The sequence below is a fragment of the Leguminivora glycinivorella genome, chromosome 23, assembly GCF_023078275.1.
Source record: "Leguminivora glycinivorella isolate SPB_JAAS2020 chromosome 23, LegGlyc_1.1, whole genome shotgun sequence".
In the NCBI taxonomy this organism is placed as follows: Eukaryota; Metazoa; Arthropoda; class Insecta; order Lepidoptera; family Tortricidae; genus Leguminivora; species Leguminivora glycinivorella.
Window position 1 is genome coordinate 12,621,071 of NC_062993.1, and position 27,140 is coordinate 12,648,210.

General features: G+C 35.6%; 1 protein-coding gene across 3 annotated transcripts in view; it reads right to left on the reverse strand.

Moving 5' to 3' along the window:
• Window positions 1-1,661: 1,661 nt before the first annotated feature.
• The window catches only part of LOC125238385 (octopamine receptor beta-2R-like), a 364,864-nt gene continuing 339,385 nt past the window's right edge, over window positions 1,662-27,140 (reverse strand). Inside the window, exons 3-6 of one of the 3 annotated variants that reach the window (XM_048145699.1) lie at window positions 14,065-14,327; window positions 11,196-11,372; window positions 10,473-10,731; window positions 1,662-3,614 (exon numbers count right to left, since the gene is read on the reverse strand). In XM_048145699.1, the coding sequence (XP_048001656.1) occupies window positions 2,937-3,614; window positions 10,473-10,731; window positions 11,196-11,365 (1,107 nt within the window). In that variant the 5' untranslated portion in view covers window positions 11,366-11,372; window positions 14,065-14,327 and the 3' untranslated portion in view covers window positions 1,662-2,936. Of the gene's footprint in view, window positions 3,615-7,554; window positions 9,426-10,472; window positions 10,732-11,195; window positions 11,373-14,064; window positions 14,328-27,140 lie in introns of those variants that run through there. The other 2 variants (XM_048145698.1, XM_048145697.1) reach the window with 2 other exon arrangements.

Sequence of the window (27,140 nt, forward strand, 5' to 3'; positions counted from 1 at the left end):
ATGAAAAAATATACAGTGTAAAAATATATACTTTTACTAAATAAATGATAAATACAGTGTAAAGTAGGTACATAAAGTAAATACAAAATAAAATTATAACATGACATAGATAACTTTAATTGCGTTGTAAATTTAGTTACATCATACATTTTTAGACACGAAAATATAAAATACAAAAAAAAAACTTATACTTTAATCTTTTTAAATACATAGGTAATACCTATGTTAGCTGATTTTTATTAAAAAAGAGCCATAACATTTAAATAAATAATATAAACTTTACAACAGCAGTTGCCTATTGTGTTACCAACATTTAGTAATACAAGTCGACTTTCGTAAGATAAAATATATACAGGGTAATTCTTAAAATTAAGAAAATAGATACTAGAGAACCTTAACGACGAAATAAAACTTACTGAAATCTCGATTCATCAAAAAAATCTTGATAACAAAATAGGAATTTAAAAAATAAATTACTTTTTCCTTAATTTTTGCACAAACTTTTTGAGAACTGCCGATTAACTCTTTTTTTAATTAAACATTACTATTTATTTAAATACAATTAACAATAACCAATATACCAAATGTGAAAAAAAAATCATTAACAACATTACTATTTCAAATACGGTTTAAATAATTACGCATTCAAGAATCATCCCTTACCTTTTATAATACAGTATTTATATTTATTTAATAGGTATTAAATGTGTTAGTTCTTTATTAATTTCTCCTGCACCATGGCTATTTTTTTCAAAGTTGTCCACCCCACTTTTTATGGATTTGGAAATTTTTAGGTGGTTTCCACTCAAAATCGCGAGCTCTTTCACTTCTTATAGGAGAAAAAAAGTGTCCCAAGGTTTTTTTTCCATTCCGTTACCTTTTTAGGGTTCCGTAGTCAACTAGGAAACCCTTAGTGCGTTTTCACATTATCCGATCCGATATCGGATGTCGGACCGATATCCCATACATTACAGGCGCCGTCTTAGATTTTTTCTATTGAAATCCTTCCGACATCCGATATCGGATCGGATAATGTGAAAACGGACTTATAGTTTCGCCATGTCTGTCTGTCCGCCCGTCCGTCCGTCCGTCCGCGGATAATCTCAGTAATCGTTAGCACTAGAAAGCTGAAATTTGGTACTAATATCAATCACGCCAACAAAGTGCAAAAATAAAAAATGGGAAAAAATGTTTTATTAGGGTACCCCCCCTACACGTAAAGTGGGGGCTGATATTTTTTTTCATTCTAACCCCAACGTGTGATATATTATTGGATAGGTATTTAAAAATGAATAAGGGTTTACTAAGATCGTTTTATGATTAGATTTAATATTTTCGGAAATAATCGCTCCTAAAGGAAAAAAAAGAGCGTCCCCCCCCCTTTAACTTTTGAACCATAGGTTTAAAAAATATAAAAAAAAAAACAAAAGTAAAACTTTATAAAGACTTTCTAGGAAAATTGTTTTGAACTTGATAGGTTTAGTAGTTTTTGAGAAAAATACGGAAAACTACGGAACCCTACACTGAGCGTGGCCCGACACGCTCTTGGCCGGTTTTTTTCATACATTTTGTATGGCGGTAACGGAATGGAAGGTTCGAAAAAATGTATGGAAATCTTCGGACATTTTTTTTCTCCTATCAGGATTGAAATACCTCGCGATTCTGAGTATTAATGGCGTAAAATGTTACAAAAAAAGTGATGGATAACTTTGAAAAAAAAAATGGCCCACCAACATAATTTTATTATGCCTCAGTTTGACCCAATGGTACAAATTATACTCGTATATATAGTATTACCATAGGTATCCATAACTTCACAAAAGAATGGTTAAAATAATTTAAAAAACTATTGTTAAGTGATAATTTTGTAAACATAATTTCTAATCTAAAGCGTAATTTTGTCCCCGTTTCTTTGAATAAAATTAAGCATCTTTTAATTATACCTTACAATGCTAAGAATATTACTTCCTATACAATTAAGCACTTAAAAACTTCATGGGAACGACTGTTATTTTCGACAAAACTTTGACATAATTATATACACGTGAAACAAACATTACTAAAGAGAATGTTTTTAATTTGGAAAGCTTTTAAAAAGCAATCAAATATTGAAACACGTTCAAAATGAGTACGCATTAAAATAAAGTCAAACGCGGCAATTTTACCTTCGTGGCAACTTTATTTTTACCACAGGTACAGTTGACACGAATGGTAAAGTTGTGACGGTAAAAGTGTGCGTAAAAAGTACCTGTAGCTTTATAATTATGTTTTAGGATGGATCCCAATAAAAAAGGTTTTACAGAATACTGTAAAAGAACTAAAAATGCTTTTTGAGAATTATACACGAGATTCAAGTTTGTAGTAACTATAAACTTTATTACTGAGAAGCTTACTCTAAATGTTAACTTACTCTAAATATTAACTTACTCTAAATATCTAAAAATTAAGTTGACGGCCTATATTTAACTATGTAACTTCTTTATCCATCCCTATCTACCTTAGGTATAAAACTATAAATTTATTAATATTTTACGTACAATTGATTTTGTTCTTATTCAACTTATCAAATTAAATAAATTATCTACATAATTATGTACCTACGCTGAGAATATAATTTACGTTCGAAGCTCATAGCTGTTACTTAAATCGTTATCTCAAATTTTATTACTACATTGTATACAAACACGTATCATTTAAAAACGTATCGTTACCTTATCTTTTCGGTAATATTAATTTTGAAAACGCATTCAAATAAATTCTTTTAAAACCGAAATTTAGGTTTTTCTAATGTGAAAACGCAAATTTTCATTTTTAAAAGTTTTTAAAAGAAAAACGCTATCATAATCTTGTACACTTTGTTACGGCTATCCGTTTTTTTTATCAATACCATTCAGGAAAAATATCTTACATGTTTCTCCTTAAAGTTGAAAGACATTTCACACATCTGAATCAATTCTTCTTATAGAAGTCGACATCCTTGTATGATTAGACCCTTGTCTGTCCAATCGTTCTTGAGCATCCAAATCCAACGCGTCTTTCTTACAATAACTACAAAACGCACACGCCAAAGTGTTCTTAAAAGCACTTCTAAACTCCTTATTAAAATACGCATAAATAAGAGGATTAAGCACTGAATTGAAATAACCAGTCCAGAACATAATAGGATTGATAACTTCTGGATACTTGCAAGTTTCACATAAAGAAGTAGAAACATAGAACAGGAAGAATGGGAGCCAGCATATAATGAAAGCACCCATGATGATTCCCAGCGTCCTGGCTGCTTTATATTCCCTCTTCATATTCAAGATGTTTTTATCCTTGATATCTCTGGAATGCCTTTGCATTAATCTTGTATGTCCAGCGATAGCTTTTTCTTGTCTGTTGGCTTCTCTGAAGATGGCGACATAGGTGAAGATCATGATGGTGCAAGGGATCCAGAAGGAGACAGAGCTGGAGATGACCGCGTACGGTTTGTTGACGACCCAGTCGCAGGTCTTGGTGTTGTTTTCTCTGGACAAGGCGTGTTCGGCGGTGGTGTAGTAGCCTGTGAAGATTGGGGCGTAGGAGATCGTGACAGGACTGAGCCAGGTCGCGGCTAACATGATGTATGCCATCTGGAATTATTTTACTGAATGTAAACTAATGCTTTAAATACAAGAAACAATATTTTTTATGAAATTATGAGAGTTTAATGATGTATTTGAAGATGCTTTAATAAATAAAAATTGGTCTAGTTCTTGGTCTAGTCTTCAAACAGGTAACAGTTTTGTGTGTTATTTGTTTCCTTACTTATTGACAACTGTAATACCGCTACTTGGGCTTTATTTAGCTCTATTTTAGTTTTCTTTCGTAGTTTCTATGTTTTATTAATCATTGATTTTGTTTCAAAAAATTTTCAAATTTTCTAAATTTACATTGTACCTTAATTATTGATTGACATAAATTATTAATTAATATTATACCTTTGAAACGTAATTTTTTTAATTTTATGTATATGAATATAATTAAGATCTTATCCATTTTGCAGACAACACATCCTATATTTGAGGTTATGGTGCATTAGATCAAACTTCCATTGTGTCAAGAAAATGATGTCTGAAATGACTTGTTTTTCTTTACATTGGTAAGGTTACGTTGTAATCTACTGACCGACATAATTTTCATAATACTTTTAATATCACAATACTAATTAGAATAAAATTGGCCTCCTTCCTTCATATTTTTGAATAGACACGTAATGTTATAGGTACCTTTTAGGTGGATCATTGAGCAAATAGACATCGAGTAAGTCTCGTAGAATGGGATGTAGGTAAGTAGGCACCCATCTAACATTATGGAAATAAAACAACAACATATTATATACGAAAGAAATCGTCGTTTATTTTGCAAAAAGCATTTGATTACACGCACATTATTAGGTATAATAAATACCTAATGGCTAAACCACACTTTCTTCAGTTTAAACAATTTAAATAACATTGTTTATTTCCCTCCAGCAATGATAATATTCAAAATCAATAATTTAACATCTGCAACTAAGGGATTATATACAACTAATAAATACTTAAATTCACCTTTGGATGATTAATATTATAAATATTCATTAGAGAGTCAATACATGATAAATACAATTTGTGATCGCTCGCTAATAATACTATTACAAGACTGATAAACTATTCGAATTTTTAACGTTCTAAGCTATCACAGTCCAAAAAAGGATGTAACAGAAACTTAATAAATATGATTAATCGTTAGGACTAAATAAATAAAGCATTCAGAACTTAAACACACAATTTTTCAAATTTTGTTGTTAGAATGACACATGAAATAAAATATTATAAACGTTTGAAAAAGTCATTAATATTTTACTACATACAGATTGCACATGATTCAATTATCTTTCGAGAGATGGCGCCACATGCGTATCAAACTCGAGACATCGCAAGCTAAACTGAGGGCTTTCCGTGAGCCACGTTTGACGTGTTGCCATTCTAAGGCACTGTTTGAATTTACAAGTGCTTTAGGCATTGGTCCCACGAAAACCAAGTAAGCGATGAGCTATTGGCGATAGAATAGTTATTTGTTATACAAGGGGGCAAAGTTGTATTTTAACGCCGAGTGTGGAATTGAAAAACGAGCAAGTGAAAGGATTCTATAGTTGAACCACGAGCGAAGCAAGTGGTTCGAGAATAGAATCCTGAACTTGCGAGTTTTATAACACACGAGAAGTAAAATACATTTGCACCCGAGTGTAACACAAAACTTTTCCCCTTACTATAGCGAGGAAACTACAACGCAAAAAATGCGTTTATCACTGTTTCAAGTAGTTCCACAGGTGGTAAATCATCTTTATTACTAGATTCACCTACTTTTATAAATTTTAAAGCAGTTAATTTGACTATATTCAAGGTCAAATTACTTTACCCACAAGTGGATAAAATGCGTTTTTACCCGCTGGTATTAAAGGACAAAACACGTGTTTCCGAGCTAGTGAGGAGAAAAAGAACAAAAGATAGTCGCTTCCGTGTAAATAAAACAGATGCGATGCGACGCTTACTCGCTTCTGGTATAGAACTAGTTCCTAGATCACTTGTAAATTCGTACGTGAGTGTCACAGGGAGACACGAATTTTATGCGCGGCCATTGTATGTCATGAACAGAATATTTCAATTGACAATAAATGAATATAATTTCTGTATGACTATCGATGTGAAACATTAATATTTTTTTTAATAATACCCATAAAATACATTCTATTATTGTATTTAAAGTTAAATATTGCTGTGTTGTTAACATTTACCTATATCGTTAACCAGGCTAAAGGGTTTAACTAATTTGTATGAAAACGTCTAATATTAAAACTGATAAGTGACTATGGTAATGCCATTTCACAGATATTTACACATTTAATTTCACATTTATGCATTTACTACAAAATACTCCAAGCTAACACATATATTATAATATCGTTTGAGTACATCAAGCTAGAAGATAATAGATAGAAATTATCAAGAAACTTTGGACGGATATCAACCAAACTTTAATGTCAAACTAAATATTTAGCAAGTTTAAAAAAAAATACTCATGAAGGTATTACCAGAAAATCCTAAGTTAATGTTATAACACAGTTTTAATAATAAATCAAAAGATTATATGAATGTTAAAATTTGTTAGTTGTTATAGAAAATAAATATTTAGGTAACAAAAATACAATTTCAGAGATATGATTGATTGTTAGAACATAGTACATCTAAAGGAGTCACAACCATTTATTATTACTTTTTTTACATTTACAGCCCATATGCGACATTTTAATATACTATATATGCGAGAACCAGTGACATTTCGAAATTCTTAAAATGACATACCAAAAAGATACAAGGTTTAGTACTAAATAGTTCCTAACTACTATTATTTTAGGAAATATAATTTCCTTTATATTCCAATGATACTTCATTTTCTAAAATACACAATACGTTTCGACGCAGATCTACAATTGATGCTAAAATTTTTGCTATTAATAATTTTATTAAAAATTCGTTATGTACCTAGTTTTTTCAGAATTCTATATTTAATTATATAAGTTTTGAGCCTTAATTACTTATTCAAAAGGAAGACACATTGAATTTACATTAGCGTTTTAAGAGGGCAAATAAATGTGTTAACTTCGGATCAAACAAATGTACACTTATTCGTTCATAGCAGAAAAGGCATTGTATAGAAAAAGCAAGTTTGAACAATTTGCTTTACAACTTTTGGTAATTTTTAAGTTACAGTTATTGATTGTCTCAAAAGTTATTTAAAGGATAACACTCTTTTATCTGCATAATTATGAAAAAAATATTATTGTAGATAAGTGGTTATTTCAAAACTAAAATATTAATATTGTATTTTAAAAATACAAAAAAATAAATGAAATTTTAAAGGGAAGCCAAGATACAGAATATTTGCTATTAGTAAGTTAGTCATTTTTATATTTAAAAACCTACTAAGTTTAAAACAGATTTGACACAACACTGACACACCAAATCTAACGGATTTGTTAAAAAGTTAATTGTAGCACATCGATAATTATTTTAAAAATCGTTTTTTTTTTCTATTGAAGCGTTATTTGTCCCCATATCTTTACCGTATCTTCCTATCAAAGTTAAAATAAAATAATTAAAAACTAACGACTGTGTTTATACTAATATCTATATCAATAATTTGATTATCTTACGTATAATATTTACATTTCTATTAAATTTTTTAAAGTATTTATTTTAACATCTCCAACCTTCAAAAAATGTATCTATTAGAAAATAATAATAGTACCTATTTTATTGTGATGATTAAGCAATAAAATTAAAAAAATAATTAACACTATAGTTAACACTAATAATAACAACATCTATATTAAAACTGATAAGTACAAGAACATAACAATTAAATATACAAACTCGCTGATTTATACAGTATTTTCCATAATTATTATAATTATAAAGTCAACCTAATGGATATTTTAGTATTAAAATTATTAAACACAAATCAAAACTGACTAGTTTGGGTGCTTAACACAAAATATAAATTATATTTGTATCTAAATGTACGTTGTTCAAACCGACTATTTAAAAAAAGTTTTATCATATTTTAAGGTTTATTCTATTATACAATATATTTTTTTAAACATATTTTCAGTTCGCTATTTTCCTATGTATTTTATTTAAATTTCTATAATTACATTGGTTCTATATCTAACATTTAATTTAAATGTATTTATAGTTTAATCTTAATCTATATTTACATTATTACTTTGGCTTTCAAATTAGGCCTCTAAACTCTTTATCAGCCTATTTCAACATCCACACTTCAAATAAAGTTTATATAAATATCAAAGATAAATTTATATTAGCTGTACAGGGTATTCAGGTCACACAGATTCAGGTCTGCTATTATTGGTTATTACACAACTCGTTAAGTGTCCACTTCTGAACGAATAATGAATCAATTAATTACATTTAAGCTCCAGTCAGTAATAACCAGTGATCGGTTTTTTGGATTCGACATGGGGTGAACGACCTCAATCATTATGTTAGTATGGATATGCCCCGGGAATCCGGGCTTAATGTTGTTAGAAAAGGCAAAAAAATATGTACAATGTCACTGAAATCCAAAGAAAATAATGAAATGTCAATGTCAAGATTTTGAAGTATTTTTTCCATCATGAATATCATGATAGATGTAAGGTAATACTTTGTGGAGGTTCTAATATATTTTGCTTAATAGAGTGTAGAGAATTAGGAAAAGAATAGAAGTTTTTGTCTCAACTGGTTGCCATGTAAGAGTAAAAAGTTCCATAGAGATAATTTCGTCGTATCAATATTAACTTTTCTACTTGATATCCCGCGAGGGTGAATCCAAAAAACCGATCACTGGTAATAACGAACTGAAATTCCACTTCTGATATTGTTAGTCCTGATTAATTTTAAGCACTGTCAGTTACATATAAATTAAATTAAATAAAACAAGTAGAAATAACAGTTGACAATGCTATAATTACTACTACTTCCCTACTTACACTTTAAATACTTGAAAGTCTATACAAATTTTCACTGAACTTATCAGTCACTACTAATCTAAGTACACTGGCCATTCGTTGACTACTAGAGTTACACACACGATTCGTTAGAGTTTCTGGGTTTTCAAAGTGATGCCAGGTCTGAAGCCCGTCTCGAAGCCGCGGGCACCCTCAGGTTGGCGGACCCTCGCCGATCTAATCTCTCCATGGCATCCAGATCCGATGCGTTCCTTTTACAAAAACTGCAGAACGCACACGCTAAAGTATTTTTAAAGGCATTTCTAAAGTCTCTGTTGAAATACGCGTAAATAATCGGATTTAACGCTGAATTGAAATAACCAGTCCAGAACATGATAACTGTCAGCACTTCTGGATATGTGCAGGTTGTACACAATGCTGTAGTTATGTAGAATAAGAAGAACGGGAGCCAACAGAGGATGAACGCTCCCATGATAATCCCTAAAGTTCTAGCTGCTTTATGCTCTCTCTTCATCTTTAGTATGTTCCTATCTTTAGTTGGTGTGTTTGCGTTTATGTGCAAAGCACCGTTTTTATCTCCGACTTCTCTTGAATGTCTATGCATGAGCATGGCGTTGCCAGCTCGTGCATGGAGCGCCTTCTCCTGTCTGTTGGCTTCTTTGAATATTGCTAGGTACGTGAAGATCATGATAGTGCAAGGTATCCAGAAGGATATCGAGCTGGATATCACGGCGTATGGCTTATTGACCACCCAGTCACATTTATGGGCGTTCTGTGGGAGTTCTCGTTCATCTAAGTGTTTTTTCGTTGTGTACCACCCCATGAAGATTGGGGCGTAAGATATTGTGACTGGACTTAGCCATGTTGCTGCTAACATGACGAATGCCATCTGAAAGCAAAAATGGTTTTGAACTTTCTTGTTCTTTTCTCTACACCTTCACAGCATCCAGCTTCAATGTCCGTACTCCGCATGCATTACTTGATGATACCACAAATAAAAATCGTTCATGCACTATTTTTACTGCAAAGCAAAACCAATTGATGATTTTTTCTCGTTTTATCATGCACCAATAAAAACCCCGCATGCTTCCAAAAAGCAACCAACCGCAACCCAATAAAAGAAAAATGTACGCGTATCAACATGTTCAATATAATATTTCAATTTAATAACCGAATATTTTTGTTGAAAATAACTCTCATTTTACTCTATTTAAACATATACACTGTAATACGAAGATAAACTCAACCCAGAGGGACGCAGTCCAGAATATAATTTTCAGCTAGACCCAGTAAATCATAACTTAGATACAATTTGTGGGCAGAAAGCGGCGGAGCAAAGCACAAATCATTATTGCTGTCTAGGTAATGGCGTCGGAATTAGAGCAGTGAATTTCGTACAAAGTGGGTCAATGGCGCACTTGTCCTTTTGCCAGGTGCATTCGCTTTCTAATTACTTTGGTATGGGATAGTGTGAAAATTCTCACTACAGTTAAAAATTTTAATTTGCAATACAGCTTTAGCTCCAATCGTCCATCTGTGGCTTCGTTTATACAAATTTTCAAGTATTAGACTTATATTGACCGGGATATAGACCATGACTGATTATCTTTTTGATTTCTATGAGGTCCCGATATTTCAACACAGTTGCATGCATCATGATCACGGGAAAAATCAATCAATAAATGGTCAATATAAATCGAAAAGTTAATCACGGTCTATATCCCGGTCAATATAAGTCTAAAAAACTAACCGTGAAACATTTAAAATACTTAAATTTACAAGTAATTTTGCTGCTAAAATATTTTCTAAAATGTTAAAAGCTGCGTCAGAACTAAATTTAGAAAATATTATCATGCACTATCTAAAGATAGATGAAACAATGACTGTGATCATAACACCAAACGAAAACAACACCAATAAACAACCAAATAATTACCTTTTTAGTCATCTTGATGGGATATTTCAGCGGCTTCACAATAGCGTAGTATCTGTCAACGGATATGCAGCAGAGATGCAATATCGATGTAGATGTGAAGTAGACGTCTGAAGAGTTCCAAAGGTCGCAGATGACGGACCCGAACCGCCATTCATCGTAGAATTGCACGCTGAAGTTGAATGGCATGACCACCATAGCTACTAGGATGTCAGCGAAGGCCAGTGATACTACGAAGTAGTTTGTGATGACTCGTAGTTTTCTGTAAAGAAAAAAATTATAAACATTTAGTTTTTGTCTACTTAATTGTTAACACTGGAAGCATTTTACTGTCAATACAGGATTTGAATTGAAAAAATTAAACTGTTAATTAAAATATGCAGAGACATAATAGATGGTGCACGAGACAATTTCATTTATTTAACAATGATAAATTCCAAAAAAATCGTATTTAAATTGTAATTCAGTTTAAGATACATATAATAATCATATTTAGGTACAGTGATATTGATGGTCACAAAAATATTCACAGCGGTAAAGATGAAATGTCTTTATAGTATTACGGACATTGATGATATTCGAATAACATGATTATCAAACCTGCCAACGCTAATCCAATTCTGATCAGGATAGAGTTGTACCAGGATATTTTTAAAGACGTACCTATGTCTCATAACAGAGACGATGATTAAAACAATATTAGAATAGATATAATTAAGGAAATACCTGTGTCTCATAACAGAGACGATGACGAGCAGGTTGCCCAGCACCGCCATGATGACGATGAGCAGCAGCACGCTGACTCGTAGCTTGAAGAACACGCCGGAGTCGCCGGCGTCGGGGACATTGCTGCCGCTAGCGTTGGCGCTAACGTTTTGGAAGATTTCATTTGCCATCAGTCGTCTGAAACAAATTTAATATGTAGTTAAAGTAAGGATGGTTTGACTCAGTCGGTAGTGACCCTGCCTGCTAAGCCGCGGTCCTGGGTTCGAATCCCGGTAAGGATATTTATTTGTGCGAAGAGCACAGATATTTGTTTCTGAGTCATGGATGTTTTCTATGATGTATATAAGTATGTATTTACCTATTTTATTTTATTTATTTAGGATTACCAACAGATAATACATCTTACATGCTCTTAAATCTAGTTACAAAATTCTAAACTGATGCTTATCCAATTATAGGTAACCACAACTTACATAGGTGTCTTTTACCAGTGAACTACAACTAAACATGCAATACCTAAACTTATTATTACCTAATAAGTACATAATTTAATACCGGTCCATTAAATTACAAAAAAAATTTTAGTTTTACTACCTACATTTCAATACAAAAAAAAGAAGACAGGTTATTTGGTAACTATTATAATATATTATATTACGCATATATAATACATTATTGGGTTAAATTGTGGTGTAGGCGAGAGGCTGGCAACCTGTCACTGCAATGCCACAGTTTCGTTTTCTTTTAACCCCTTATTTGCCAAGAGTGGCCCTGAAGCTTTAGTAGTTTCACGTGCTCTGCCTAACCCTTTATGGGATACAGGTGTGATTGTATGTATGTATGTATGTATGTATGTATGTATGTATGTATATTACGCATTTTAAGGTATTGGTGGCTGTATATGGTACTATGTGATACCCAGTGTGCTAAAATATTTTGTCACTTTCCTTTTGAATTTTACTGGTGTATCGTTAAATATATCAACTCCCGCTGAGCTTGAGATATGTTTAAGTATGTATATACGGTACGATACTGTTGACTTACCCAGATAATCAAACATTGTAAATAATTCGTTCAGTAAGTAGTTATAGTTTTTAAAAAAGCATGTAATATCTTTCTTTTTTGTATGTAATATGTTGTTTTCTATAATTTTGTTCATGTTACCTGTCGTGATTGTTTTTCACCGAATGGTTTAACCGGAAGATCAGCGCTGGAAGTCGCCAGCAATATGCTGAGGTTAAACCATTTCGTGGCACCTTCTCGTTTTTATGTGTTCCTATTTGTAATATTTTTTCTCTTTTGTGTGTTTACGAATAAAATTTATTCTATTCTATTCTATATCGTCGCTTAGCACCGATAGTACAAGCTTTGCTTAGTTTGGGGCTAAGTTGATCTGTAAGGTGTCCCCAATATTTATTATTATTTAATGGAGTGAAAGATTTATTTTCAATTCCATCCATTTGCATGGAAAAATTGGAATAGTTATAAATGACGTCTGCAGCGATGATTGACGAAACAGTATGTCTAATTTTTTGAATAACATAAGGACGAGTAGTCTATGTCACTCCGACTTAAGACTATAAATCAATGCTAATTTTTCATTTGTTAATTGGTCCTTATTGGCATCAGTATATTGCCACTAAAGTTTAGGAAATTTTTATTTGCCTACAGTTGTTTAAAAAATAATTAGGTAGGTATGTTACATCTATAACATGGCAAAATATAGATTTTTGACGCTATACAACGTGTTACACCAGCCACTGAAAACCTCAGACACCCGAACAGATTTTTATTATTTAGAGTTAGTCTAGAGAATTTATTCTTAAATCGGTGTATTATTTCCAAAGATATTGCTGTTTCTTTTATTTTCGAATTTCTAGTTGATGTGAACTCTACGTTCGTTGCTTACGTATGTGTGAAGTGTTATTGTATCATCATGGTCCACACAGATTACTGGCAATTCGTAATCCTTATTGCAAAGGCATAAGCTTTAGATATCTTATCAATAAAATTGTCAGTCATACAAACTGGGTTTGGAACAAAAGTCGATAATGCGATAGTTTGTTACAAATTATAAGAAAAACAGCCCTTATTGCCTAAAATAAGGTAGTGACATTGGCAACTGACATTTGCTTTGTAGTAATAGGAACTGCACTGTCGTATTTTTGCCATGCTAAATTGAACCTTATCACTGAGCCAGAAGAGAGAACTTTTGTCAATTCAATATTTAATAAAAAGAACAGCCAGTATTAAAACAGTACCAAGTAGATTAGTAGATACTTATGCAATCCTCTATCAATGATACGGTAGTAACTAGTAACTGTTGCGTTTGTAACTTTTAGACGGGGCACGCAAAAAATAAAAACTCAATACAAAAAAACAACCTGCATTAAAATATAGCCTAATCGATTCTACTCTAGATTCTGAACAAACTGTTTTCAGGTTTTCAGTGGATGGTGAAACACGTTGTATAGCCAATATAGTAATCGAAACGTAGTCTTGTTGCGACAATAAAGAAAGAGAGAGAGCTATACAAAAGCATAAAAAACGGTTTTATTTTTATGTTCCGATACCTACATTTTTTGTGTGTAGAAAAATAAATAAATTATGCGAGTCATATCCATATTAATATTTAAATCACTACCTGAAATCCGCTCTCTAGTCATAAAAAACCAGTATAAATACAAAACAAGCCGTTAAAAATCAGGGTCAATGTTGAAGTTTAGTTTCCACTACTTAGCTACTCTAGTATCTTTTATTATAGCTTTTTATCTACACTTAAGTTCCCTCCTCTAAATAATACAAAAAGAGCGCACCTTAACAATTCCCGGAGTCGAATAGCGCACCCATTATTTACCTAATTACCCACCTTTTATATCGCTCGTTTTATTTTCTCTCCTAAAATTTCTTCCAAAACAGCGTTGGAACTCCTTCTTTGCATCGTTACGAGTCTTAAACAATCCTTTTCAATTCTCGTACCATCTTCAACTGCCTTTTTTTCTTCACAGTCTCAGTTCTAATGTTCTCATAAAACTTCTCAACATACATGTTTACTTATGTCAGTTTCATATTTCCGCTGAATTACATTGAGCCGTGCCGCGTCGGTGTGTCTCTCCATTTTCAAGGCATTTTCTGGAACAAAGAAATGCGAAATAAGAATAAAACGATGTGATAAATATTCATTTTGTAATTTTGAAAGTAATATTACATACGGCTGTGGTAATGGCGGTGCCAAATGGAAATGAGTTTGCTTGAGACGAAAAAATGTTCTTTAAGAAAATATAACTTTCATCCCGTCTGTAATGACAGTGTACTATTATATAAATATATTCTGTGATGACAGTTAAATTCATGTGACTGGTGCATAATGAGAGGAATTAATTATTGTGCAAATGTACAGTTCCATACATACTGGCCTTAGCGTCTAATTTATGGTGCAATGTAGGAGAGACATCGCTTTTGATGATTAAAGAGACCTATGCGAGAGCGGCATATTTTGCCACATAGCTGTCAAGGGAAGCTTGCAACCGACTGCGACGTTTCGCTATGTTGTCTTCTTTCCCTTTTGTCAGCAAGTGCCGCAAAATCGACTACCAGAACTGGGAGAAACCTGCGGAGAAGCGGACGGAGTGGCGAAAGTGCCTCGGAGATGGTCGCAAGTTCGTCAATGAGACCTGGTACAGCTCCATGTATAACTTTATCTACATCAATATAATAATTTCCGAGATAAAAGTTATCAAACTGTCTTTCCTTTTGTTATAAAAGGTTAATCAAATTAATAAGCCTTAACGTTTGTTCCTTTCCAACGTATTGTGGCATGAAGGAAAAGGACATTTGTTTTTCGGCTCGTGAACTTTATTAAACGGTTTTTTTTTGCCTCTTTGTACAAAATTTGAACTCCACGGTCCAATAGATGAAGCGCGAAGAGGTAACAAAAGGACAAACTGACCCAAAATCGTAGGTATTTAAAATATTAAATGTGGTAACACTACCCCTAAATTAATTTAGAATCATAATACTAAATTTAAAAGTGGAAAATTTCTACCTCAGGCGAGACTAGAAAACACGTTTCTACTTGTCAAAATGTTAAATCACAACATTATTAGTCATAATATTTGACACAAGATGTTTTTAACTATGTAAACGTAATAACCAGTTAAGAATACGTATTATCATAAAACGTCGCGCAGTTTTCAAATAATAAGCTTAATTGACAGCGTTTGAATGAAATGAAAAATACCAGAACTTAATAACGGTACAAATAAACTCAGTAATGAACATTCTCGCGGCCCGATTCTTATATAAATATACTTCAAAAATAAGTTCCACCTTCAAATAAGCTAGGAATCAACAATGGAAAATAACATGACACTGGTCATGTTCTTTTTTGTTTTAATTTTATTTATTTATAAATTGTATTATTTTTCTTTTGTGTTTTACTTTTGTTACGAAAACTTAATATTGTGATTTAGTTTTTTTTAAATTGTTTTATGTATTTTTGGTATTTATTATCTTATTAATTCATTAAGTAAAGTAAATTCTATGACTGTTTTTATTTTTGTGATTGATTATTGTTTTGTTTTAGTTTAAACTGTATTTTTCAACAAAATTAACTTGACTTATTGTGAATACCCCTATTGGAGAATAAAAGTATTATTGCTGAAAAATAAATAAAACCTATCTACAGTTACTGCATTATTATGGTTTTTCTCATTGAGACGACAGTGTATCTACCTATCAGTGGCGGCTGGTGAAAATTTCTGCTATGCAACACTGAGAAAAAAAAACCTACCTTAACCAAGCGCGGATCCAGCTTCGTGCCCGGGGGGGTCACGTGGTAAAGGCCCGGGGCCCCAGGGGGGGTCACGTGGTTTATTTGTATGGCAAACTTAGGCTCCTGGGGGGGTCATGACCCCCATGACCCCCCTGGATCCGCGCATGACCTTAACATTAGGTACTTTACTAAGTAATCAATTTTAGGCAAGCCGGTGGGAATCGGCTTGTATGGACCAGCCGCTGCTGCTACCTATTTAAATTAATTTTAAAATGACGTAAGTATAACATGAAATTTTGTCGCACATTACTTTCGACACCAATTTCCACCATTCATCCGACCAGTAGAACTTATTTTTGTCATTTATCAAAATTGACACTAACAGAACCGACCCGTACAAATTATTTTTGTCGTTTATCAAAATTGACAATAACAGATGCGAGAGCGGCATATTTTGCCACATAGCTGTCAAGGGAAGCTTGCAACCGACTGCGACGTTTCGCTATGTTGTCTTCTTTCCCTTTTGTCAGCAAGTGCCGCAAAATCGACTACCAGAACTGGGAGAAACCTGCGGAGAAGCGGACGGAGTGGCGAAAGTGCCTCGGAGATGGTCGCAAGTTCGTCAATGAGACCTGGTACAGCTCCATGTATAACTTTATCTACATCAATATAATAATTTCCGAGATAAAAGTTATCAAACTGTCTTTCCTTTTGTTATAAAAGGTTAATCAAATTAATAAGCCTTAACGTTTGTTCCTTTCCAACGTATTGTGGCATGAAGGAAAAGGACATTTGTTTTTCGGCTCGTGAACTTTATTAAACGGTTTTTTTTTGCCTCTTTGTACAAAATTTGAACTCCACGGTCCAATAGATGAAGCGCGAAGAGGTAACAAAAGGACAAACTGACCCAAAATCGTAGGTATTTAAAATATTAAATGTGGTAACACTACCCCTAAATTAATTTAGAATCATAATACTAAATTTAAAAGTGGAAAATTTCTACCTCAGGCGAGACTAGAAAACACGTTTCTACTTGTCAAAATGTTAAATCACAACATTATTAGTCATAATATTTGACACAAGATGTTTTTAACTATGTAAACGTAATAACCAGTTAAGAATACGTATTATCATAAAACGTCGCGCAGTTTTCAAATAATAAGCTTAATTGACAGCGTTTGAATGAAATGAAAAATACCAGAACTTAATAACGGTACAAATAAACTCAGTAATGAACATTCTCGCGGCCCGATTCTTATATAAATATACTTCAAAAATAAGTTCCACCTTCAAATAAGCTAGGAATCAACAATGGAAAATAACATGACACTGGTCATGTTCTTTTTTGTTTTAATTTTATTTATTTATAAATTGTATTATTTTTCTTTTTGTGTTTTACTTTTGTTACGAAAACTTAATATTGTGATTTAGTTTTTTTTAAATTGTTTTATGTATTTTTGGTATTTATTATCTTATTAATTCATTAAGTAAAGTAAATTCTATGACTGTTTTTATTTTTGTGATTGATTATTGTTTTGTTTTAGTTTAAACTGTATTTTTCAACAAAATTAACTTGACTTATTGTGAATACCCCTATTGGAGAATAAAAGTATTATTGCTGAAAAATAAATAAAACCTATCTACAGTTACTGCATTATTATGGTTTTTCTCATTGAGACGACAGTGTATCTACCTATCAGTGGCGGCTGGTGAAAATTTCTGCTATGCAACACTGAGAAAAAAAAAACCTACCTTAACCAAGCGCGGATCCAGCTTCGTGCCCGGGGGGGGGGGTCACGTGGTAAAGGCCCGGGGCCCCAGGGGGGGTCACGTGGTTTATTTGTATGGCAAACTTAGGCTCCTGGGGGGGGTCATGACCCCCATGACCCCCCCCCCTGGATCCGCGCATGACCTTAACATTAGGTACTTTACTAAGTAATCAATTTTAGGCAAGCCGGTGGGAATCGGCTTGTATGGACCAGCCGCTGCTGCTACCTATTTAAATTAATTTTAAAATGACGTAAGTATAACATGAAATTTTGTCGCACATTACTTTCGACACCAATTTCCACCATTCATCCGACCAGTAGAACTTATTTTTGTCATTTATCAAAATTGACACTAACAGAACCGACCCGTACAAATTATTTTTGTCGTTTATCAAAATTGACAATAACAGATAATACTCGTAAAACTTATTTTTGTAGTTTACCAAAGTAGAACTTATTCTTGTCATTTATTAAAATAAGAATCAGGTCGCCAAGCCGAAACATTCCAATTAGGAGACATTTTGACGGCACCATTTCAATTTTAGGATCGCGAAAAAGGGAAAAGTCGAGTGTTCATTTGAATTTTCCGTTTGGCATTTAGATATTACTCTTCTAAATTTTTTATTAACATTTTTCTTGAACGACGGTCTGAATTGAGACGTTTGTACTTGAAGTCGTTTTTTCTTAATAATTCATGAAAAGGTTCGTTATGATTAAAATAGTTGAGTTAAATTCTCGATTCCTTTTTAAAGAGAATTAAAAAAAATCATTCTTATCGCTGAATCGTTGAAAATTGTACGAGATAGATTGAATTTACTCGTTTAATTTAGCTTTATGAGCGAAATAAAATATTTATTACCTACGCAAATTCGTGGATCATAAATATGCAAAGCAATTTAGTTATAATTATGTTTAATAATGTGATTACATAATAAATAAATATTTAACAATTATTTTGATGGATTAAAGATAAAATAATATCAATTTATTACAGCGTGTGTACCTATTGCATACGGGCGAATATTTTAATTACGATTAGTATCGGATATGATGAAGTCTAACTATTTACATGTATTTTTTTTGAAAAGATGAGATATTTATTTTCAAACATAATAATTCATCTCGCAATGTATTACGTCCTCGTCAATTAGCGTACATACTTAAACGTCATTACGACATGATGTTTATGTCATGTCAAATAAAGTTGGACGGCGTAAATTGCTGCTTGGTCAGATTTTAAAAATTAATTACGCTTAATAACACTCTTTAACAAAATTATATTTGATTCGTATATGATCAGATACTATAACTGGATACATTATTCGCCCGTTTGTAATCCACACGCTGTATACATATCATGACGACTGAACAACTAGTCTAGTGGGTAAAGTTGCTTGCTAAGCCGATGGTGACGGGTTCGAAATTCGTCAGACATTTTATTTGTGGATATTTGTTACTGAGCCATAATTATGTATATCGTCGCCTAGTATCTAATGTACAGTAGATACAAGGTTCTGCTTATTTTAGGGGTAGGTCGATCCGAGTAAACCGATAATTACTTATCGATATATGGATATGATATTCATACTGACTGCATACCCATATCCTAATCATATACGATATAATTGTATTTAGTTGAATATAACATAATGAAGTGGTATTAATCATCGGAATCTTGACCGAAACTAGGTAAAGCAATTAACGAAAATTGATTAGCACATAATCTGATTTATTACTGTGTACATAACGTACAGTTACCGTAATAAATAAATGATGATTTTGTACGTTGTCGCTTTTAACAATTTGACAATACAATATACAATATAATATACAAATATTTATATATAAAAAATATTATAGGACATTCTTACACAGATTGACTGAGGCCCACGGTAAGCTCAAGAAGGCTTGTGTTGAGGGTACTCAGCAACGATATATATAATATATAAATACTTACGTGACGTTCTTGTCATAATATGTAAGGTGGCGGGTAGAATACCTTTTTGTTAATAAATCAGTCTGTTGCTAGCCCACGCCTTTCATTGACGTCTCACTGGCGCTGAGGACGGGATTATCGTTGTTTTTTTTGTTATTCGCGTGTATAATAGCCGGAAATCGTTAATAATGCCTATCGGAAAGATTGAACCGTTTAATTTAGCATCTAAACAGTGGCCCGCGTATATACGTCGCGTAAACCAATATATTTTGTTAAATGAGACTTCCGATAACCTTAAAGTGCCAATGTTAATAACAGTGGTCGGGGAAGCGACTTATTCGCTCATGTGTGATTTGTGTTCGCCTAGTTTTCCAGAACAAAAAACATATGAACAACTAGTGAAACTGTTAACGGATCACCTTGAACCGCAAAGGTCAGAGATCGCCGAACGCCACTTATTTCGGCAGCGCAGGCAGCGCGCGGGCGAGTCGCTCACGGATTACCTCCAGGATCTAAAGCACCTCGCGGCGACGTGTAATTTCGGAAGTTCAACCCTCGAGGAGAATCTCCGCGATCAGTTCGTTTCCGGGCTAGCCAGCGATGTGATGCGATCCAGAATATTCGCAGAAAAAGATATTAAGTATAAAGAGGCGGTGGAACTGGCGTTGGCTCTGGAGGCCGCCGAAAAACATGCGGAAGTAAGCGGCACGACGAGAGCAGGGTTAACAGCGACAGACAGCTCGGCGGGCGAGGGCCTGCATTTCACGCGGGGCGCACGAGGAGCGCCGCGGGGCGGAGCGGGGCGGAGAGCCGGCGGCGCGGGCGGCGCGCGCGGCCCGGGCGCGAGCGGCGCGCCGGCCGCCGCGGCCGCAGGCGAGCCCGGAGCGAGGGCTTGCTGGCGCTGTGGCAAGCCGCACACGGCGGACAGGTGCCGTTTTAAAAATTATAATTGTGACGAGTGTGGACAGCGGGGCCATCTCAAAGGTATGTGTAAACAAGTGCGTGGAGGTGGTGGTCGGCACCATTTCGTCGCGGACGTTTCGGACGACGACGGGTTATTTAATATCAATGTGGCCGTTCAAGGCAGTAAACCGTATTTCGTTACGCTGACGGTCGATCGGTATAAGATGGTTTATGAGATAGACACCGGGGCGCGGATCTCGGCAATAGGCGAAACTATGTATGGACAATTGTTTAGCCATAAAAAGTTATTTACCGATAATACGATGTTTCATGGTTATTCAGGTGGAGTTTTAAACACACTGGGTTACATTGAGGTAGATGTAAAGTTAAATGATGAAAAAAACATTACATTTGCATGTGATTAAAAACGGCGCGCGGCCTATCATGGGCCGCGATTGGATACGGGCCTTTAACGTGAAGCAAATAAGCCTCCATGAAATCTCAGATGATCAATTTGTGACTCAACTTTGTAACGAATATCCTGAGGTATTTAGTGATAAGCTAGGAACTTGTAAGCAATCGATTCAACTGCAGTTGACGGATAAGGAACCGGTTTATGTGCGAGCTCGGCCAGTCCCACTGGCACTGCGCGCGCGCGTGGAGCAGGAGTTGATGAGACTAGAAGCTGACGGGTCTATTTATCGCGTGGACCACTCGGACTATGGCACCCCCATAGTTCCAGTGGTAAAGGCTAATGGAGAAATACGTATATGCGGGGATTATAAAATTACGATAAATCCTAAATTAAAACGTAACTACTATCCGTTGCCGCGCATAGACGAATTGTTTGCCAGCCTGAGCGGAGGTGAAAAATTCACAAAAATAGACCTTCGGCACGCGTACGAACAGTGCTTAGTGGCGGAAGACTCGCAACCGTACACTGCTATAACTACGCATATGGGGACTTATGTTTATCGGCGCACGCCTTATGGTTTATCTTGCATACCTGAAAAGTTTCAAAAACTCATGGAAGAGGTATTGCGCGGGGTACCCGGATGCGTAGTATTTTTAGATGACATTTGTGTCACAGGTTCAAATAATGTAGAACATATTAAAAATTTAAAAACAGTACTCGAAAGGCTCAGAGATATGGGCATGACAGTTAAATTAAGTAAATGTAGTTTTCTGCAAGACAGTGTCAAATACCTAGGATTTATTATTAATAAAGATGGGTTGCGCCCAGACCCAAGTAAGCTGGATGCCATTTCCAACGCGCCACGACCGGAAAACGTGTCACAATTAAAAAGTTTTTTGGGATTATTAAACTATTATGGACGATTTATTCCAAATCTTAGTAGTTTATTAGCTCCGTTGCATAACCTTCTAAAAAAAGAAAGCGACTGGAAATGGGACCCAGAGTGTGAACGTGTGTTCACTGAGGCAAAGAGAGCTCTCCTAAGCGATCGGGTGCTGGCACACTATGAGGAGGGGCGCGACCTAGTGGTGTCGGTAGACAGCAGCGCGTACGGACTTGGCGCAGTTTTGGCGCATCGGTACCCGGGCGGCGCTGAGCGTCCCGTCAGCTGTGTGTCGCGCACGCTCAGCGCGGCCGAGCGCAATTATAGTCAGCTCGACAAAGAGGCCCTCGCTATTTTATTCGGTGTCACTAAGCATCATCAATATCTGTTTGGTCGACGGTTTACGCTGCGTACCGACCATCAACCACTGACGTACATTTTTGGCGAAAAGGGGGGTATTCCGCAGACCGCCGCGAGCCGTTTACAACGATGGGCGGCACGTTTGGCGGCTTACGACTTTACAATCGAATTCGTACGATCAGCCGATAACGGCCCGGCCGACGCGCTTTCCAGGCTTCCCTTGCCTCAGGAGGGCTCCCTTGCAGACGCGTTAGATTATTTAAATTTAGTGGAAGACTCTTTGCCCATTTCTTTTAAAGAGGTAGCTAAAGAGACTGAGAGAGATGCAATATTGTGCAAAATCAAAGGTTATGTACTTTTCGGTTGGCCGCTTTCGGGAGCGAGTTGTGATGAGATTAAAGCCTATTTTGCTAGGAAAGACGAATTAATGACGGACCGGGGTTGTTTAATTTATAAGTACAGAATAATAATTCCAACGAATCTAAGGAAGCGTATTTTAGAAGAAATTCATGAAGGCCATTTGGGGATGAATAAGATGAAAAATTTGTCACGAAACTATGTGTATTGGCCAAGTTTAGACCGCGATATCGAAGAGGTCTGTCGAGCATGCTCGGCATGCTGCGCGGTGCGCGACGCGCCGCCCCGCGCGCCGCTCCACCCGTGGGAGTTCCCTCTAGAGCCCTGGGGCCGCGTGCACGTGGACTTCGCCGACTGCGCGGGAGTGCGATACCTCGTGCTGGTGGACGCACATTCTAAATGGATCGAGGTAGCTTCAATGCGGGGCACCGACGCGACCGCGACTATAAAAGTATTGAGCTCAATTTTCGCGCGATTCGGCTTACCTTCACAACTCGTAACAGATAACGGCCCTCCTTTTTTATCGCAGCAATTCAAATCATATTGTACAAACAATTTCATTAGGCATGGCCTCGGCCCCTTATAGGCCCCAAGGAAACGGATTAGCTGAGAACGCAATTAAATCAATTAAAAAATGTATTAAACGAGCGTTGCATGAAAGCGAGGACGTGAATACTGCATTAAATAAATATCTCCTGCAGTATCGCAATTGCGACCATTCGACTACGGGGGTGTCACCAGCGGTGGCGTTGCAGAAGCGCCGCCTGCGCACGCGGCTTGACGCTCTGCGACCCGACACCGCGTCCGCCGTACGCGACGCACAAGAACGCAAAGCGGCGTATTGCCCTGGCACTTACCGTCGATTCCAAATTGGGGATGTAGTACTAGCTCGCGACTATACTGCCAAGGGGGAAAAGTGGGCTGAAGGCAAAGTAGTAAAGGAAACGGGACCAGTTTCCTACAGAGTAGATATAGGGAACGGAGTAGAATGGCGCAGACACGCTGACCAGTTGCTACCGGCGAATGGTGTAAACAAAGGTCGGTATTCACTGTCCCGCATGAGTGTGGGCGCTTTACCTGAAGAACCGGAGGGGCCTAATAAGGGTGTCGAGGGGGACATGTTCGAGGACGCGTCCGATGGCGCGGAGGAGGCGCCCGGGTCCCCGGCGGCCCGGCCGGAGCGCCCGAGCGGCGCGGCGAAGGCCTCCCCGGCCGCGACCGCAGGCGAGCCGGCCTCTCCGGCCTCACCGACCGCGCCATCGAGTGCGTCCGCTCGGGCACTGCGTGCGTATAACCGAGCCAAGCGTACCTTGATGAGTTTTATAGAGTAGTACGTATACGTATGTACAGTATGTAGGCAATTAGTCATGGGGTTGATAGATTAAGAGGGGAGAAAGTGTGACGTTCTTGTCATAATATGTAAGGTGGCGGGTAGAATACCTTTTTGTTAATAAATCAGTCTGTTGCTAGCCCACGCCTTTCATTGACGTCTCAATATACATAGAAAACATCCATGACTCAGGAACAAATATCTGTGCTCATCACACAAAGAAATGCCCTTACCGGGATTCGAACCCGGGACCGCGGCATAGCAGGCAGGGTCACTACCGACTGCGCCAGACCGGTCGTCAAAACACCGGTCATATACATACATAGAAAACATCCATGACACACAAATAAATGCCTTTAAAGGGATGCGAATCCGTACCCGGCGTAGCAGGCAGGGTCAGTACGCTCTAGGCCAGACCAGTCGCCAGAATGAATGTAACTTTCAGGTGTAAATAGAATATTATTTTTCCTTTTTCCGTGATTTTTCTTACTTAATGGTCTCACCGGAAGACCAGCGCTGGAAGTCGCCAGCAATATGCTGAGGTGAGGCCGTTTCGTGGCACTTTATTCTCCTATGTCATTCATAAATATTGTTTATTGTCTGTGTGTGTTTACGAATAAAACTTTTCTATTCTATTCTATTCTATTCTATTCTATTCTATTCTATTCTATTCTATTCTATTCTATTCTATTCTATTCTATTCTATTCTATTCTATTCTATTCTATTCTATTCTATTCTATTCTATTCTATTCTATTCTATTCTATTCTATTCTATTCTATTCTATTCTATTCTATTCTATTCTATTCTATTCTATTCTATTCTTTCTGTTTTATATTTTTTAATATACATACATACAATCACGCCTGTATCCCATAAAGGGGTAGGCAGAACACATGAAACTACAAAATTATAACGAGATGAACCAAACTTTAACGAAGAAAAAAAACACAAATTACCCAATTGTGCTTTTTCAGCTTCGAGTTCGATCACTGACAGAGCCACAACTGTGCACTTGTGTTTTTATAATAGTAAATATATTTTTTATAATTTTATGTTACGAGGCAGAAACAGTTTTTTTTAAATAATGAATTTAAATAAATAGATATTCGAATTATTCACAAAGCAGAAAATATGTACCCTATTGCTACGTTAATACACAAAAGTTTCAACTTTGTCTTTTGAATTTATCCTATTTTAGAAAGAGGGCAAAGTTTTTTGGCTTTTTCTTGAAACTCACTTTTTGTCAGTTATGGTTTTTCTCCTTGAGACGGCAGTAAAGCTTCAGTGCCACTCTTGGCAAATAAGGGGTTGAAAGAAAACGAAACTGTGACATTGCAGTGACAGGTTGCCAGCCTCTCGCCTACGCCACAATTTAACCCATATCCCATAGTCGCATATCCCATATCCCATAGTGGTATTTTTTAATATGTACTTTATTATTGTTTTTTTTTGTAGTTCCATAGTGCCTTAGTGTTTAATCCCCGACGCAAAAACGACGTGAGTTTGACGTGTCTGTCTATCTGTCTGTCTGTCTGTGGCATCGTAGCTCCCGAATGGATGACCCGATTTAGATTTAGTTTTTTTTTTGTGAAAGCTGAGTTAGTCGGGAGTGATCTTAGCCATGTTTCATGAAAATCGGTCCACTATGTCGGGGATTTTTCTAAATTTTAATTTTGTGGTTAGGTTATTGTTATGGTGTATAACTTATTTGAATAATTTAGACGACCGGTCTGGCGCAGTCAGTAGTGACCCTGCCTGCTGCGCCGCGGTCCCGGGTTCGAATCCCGGTAAGGGCATTTATTTGTGTGATGAGCACAGATATTTGTTCCTGAGTCATGGATGTTTTCTATGTATATAAGTATTTATATATTATATATATATCGTTGTCTTACCGTGGGCCTCAGTCAATCTGTGTAAGAATGTCCTATAATATTTATTTATTTATTTATTTTATTTATTTTAATAAATAAATGTGAGCGTGAGATTTACTCTTAAAGTAACATTGTACGATGTCAAAAACTCTTGGTAGAGACACAGGGCTTTGAATTAAATATCTCATTACAGCAAAGTAAATAAACATGTTATATGTGTGATTTTGTACGGAACCACGTGTAACCTGTAATGATCAAATGTAACGAGATAGCGCGTTAAAACGCGAAGCCCCTTTGTTCGTCAGGTGTGGCTATGTGGAAAGATTTCCTGAAATATTTGATATAATCTAAACAAGATAATACATTTTCCCCTCACTAGCTCGGAAACACGTGTTTTGTCTTTTAATACCAGCGGGTAAAAACGCATTTTATCCACTAGTGGGTAAAGTAATTTGACCTTGAATAAAGTCAAATTAACTGCTTTAAAATTGACAAAAGTAGGTGAATTTAGTAATAAAGATGATTTACCACCTGTGGAACTAGTAGGAAGCAGTGATAAACACATTTTTTGCTTTGTAGTTTCCTCGCTATAGTGAGGGGGAAAGTTTTGTGTTACACTCGGGTGCAAATGTATTTTACTTCTCGTGTGTTAAAAAACTCGCAAGTTCAGGATTCTACTCTCGAACCACTCGCTTCGCTCGTGGTTCAACTATAGAATCCTTTCACTTGCTCGTTTTTTAATTCCACACACGGCGTTAAAATACAACTTTGCCCCCTTGTATAACAAATAACTATTGAAGGGTTCATTATTGTTATCACTGCATATAAATATTTATGAAAAAAGAAGTTATAATGCGCCGTTTTCTTCGCAACATCACATATTTGTACTGTATGCCTACCATCTCCAATTCTCCTTCAATTGCTCAAAAGTTAACTGGAAGAGATCCCTTAAAGGGATAAGTTCGCCTTTGTACTAGTGACAAGCTCTTTTTCTTGTGTGTTGTTTTATCTCCTGGCACAATAAAGTGTTTTTCTACTACTACTATTTTTATATTAAATTATCAAAGATGGATGTGATGTTTAAGTTCCAATTTATATAATTTTACTATTTTTATGTCATAATAATAATCGAATGTATCAACCAAAAAAATTATATTATATAGTTTTTTTTACTATACACATGCTAAACTAATTGTGATATATGCGGCAAATAAATTCGAGAAAAATATTTTTCGTGTCAATATTTTAAGGCCCAAACGGTATACAAACGACAGTTTTTGCAACACGAAACAAAGTTAAGTTACTACTTACAAAGTTTGTAAAAGTTTAAAATATTGTCTTCGGT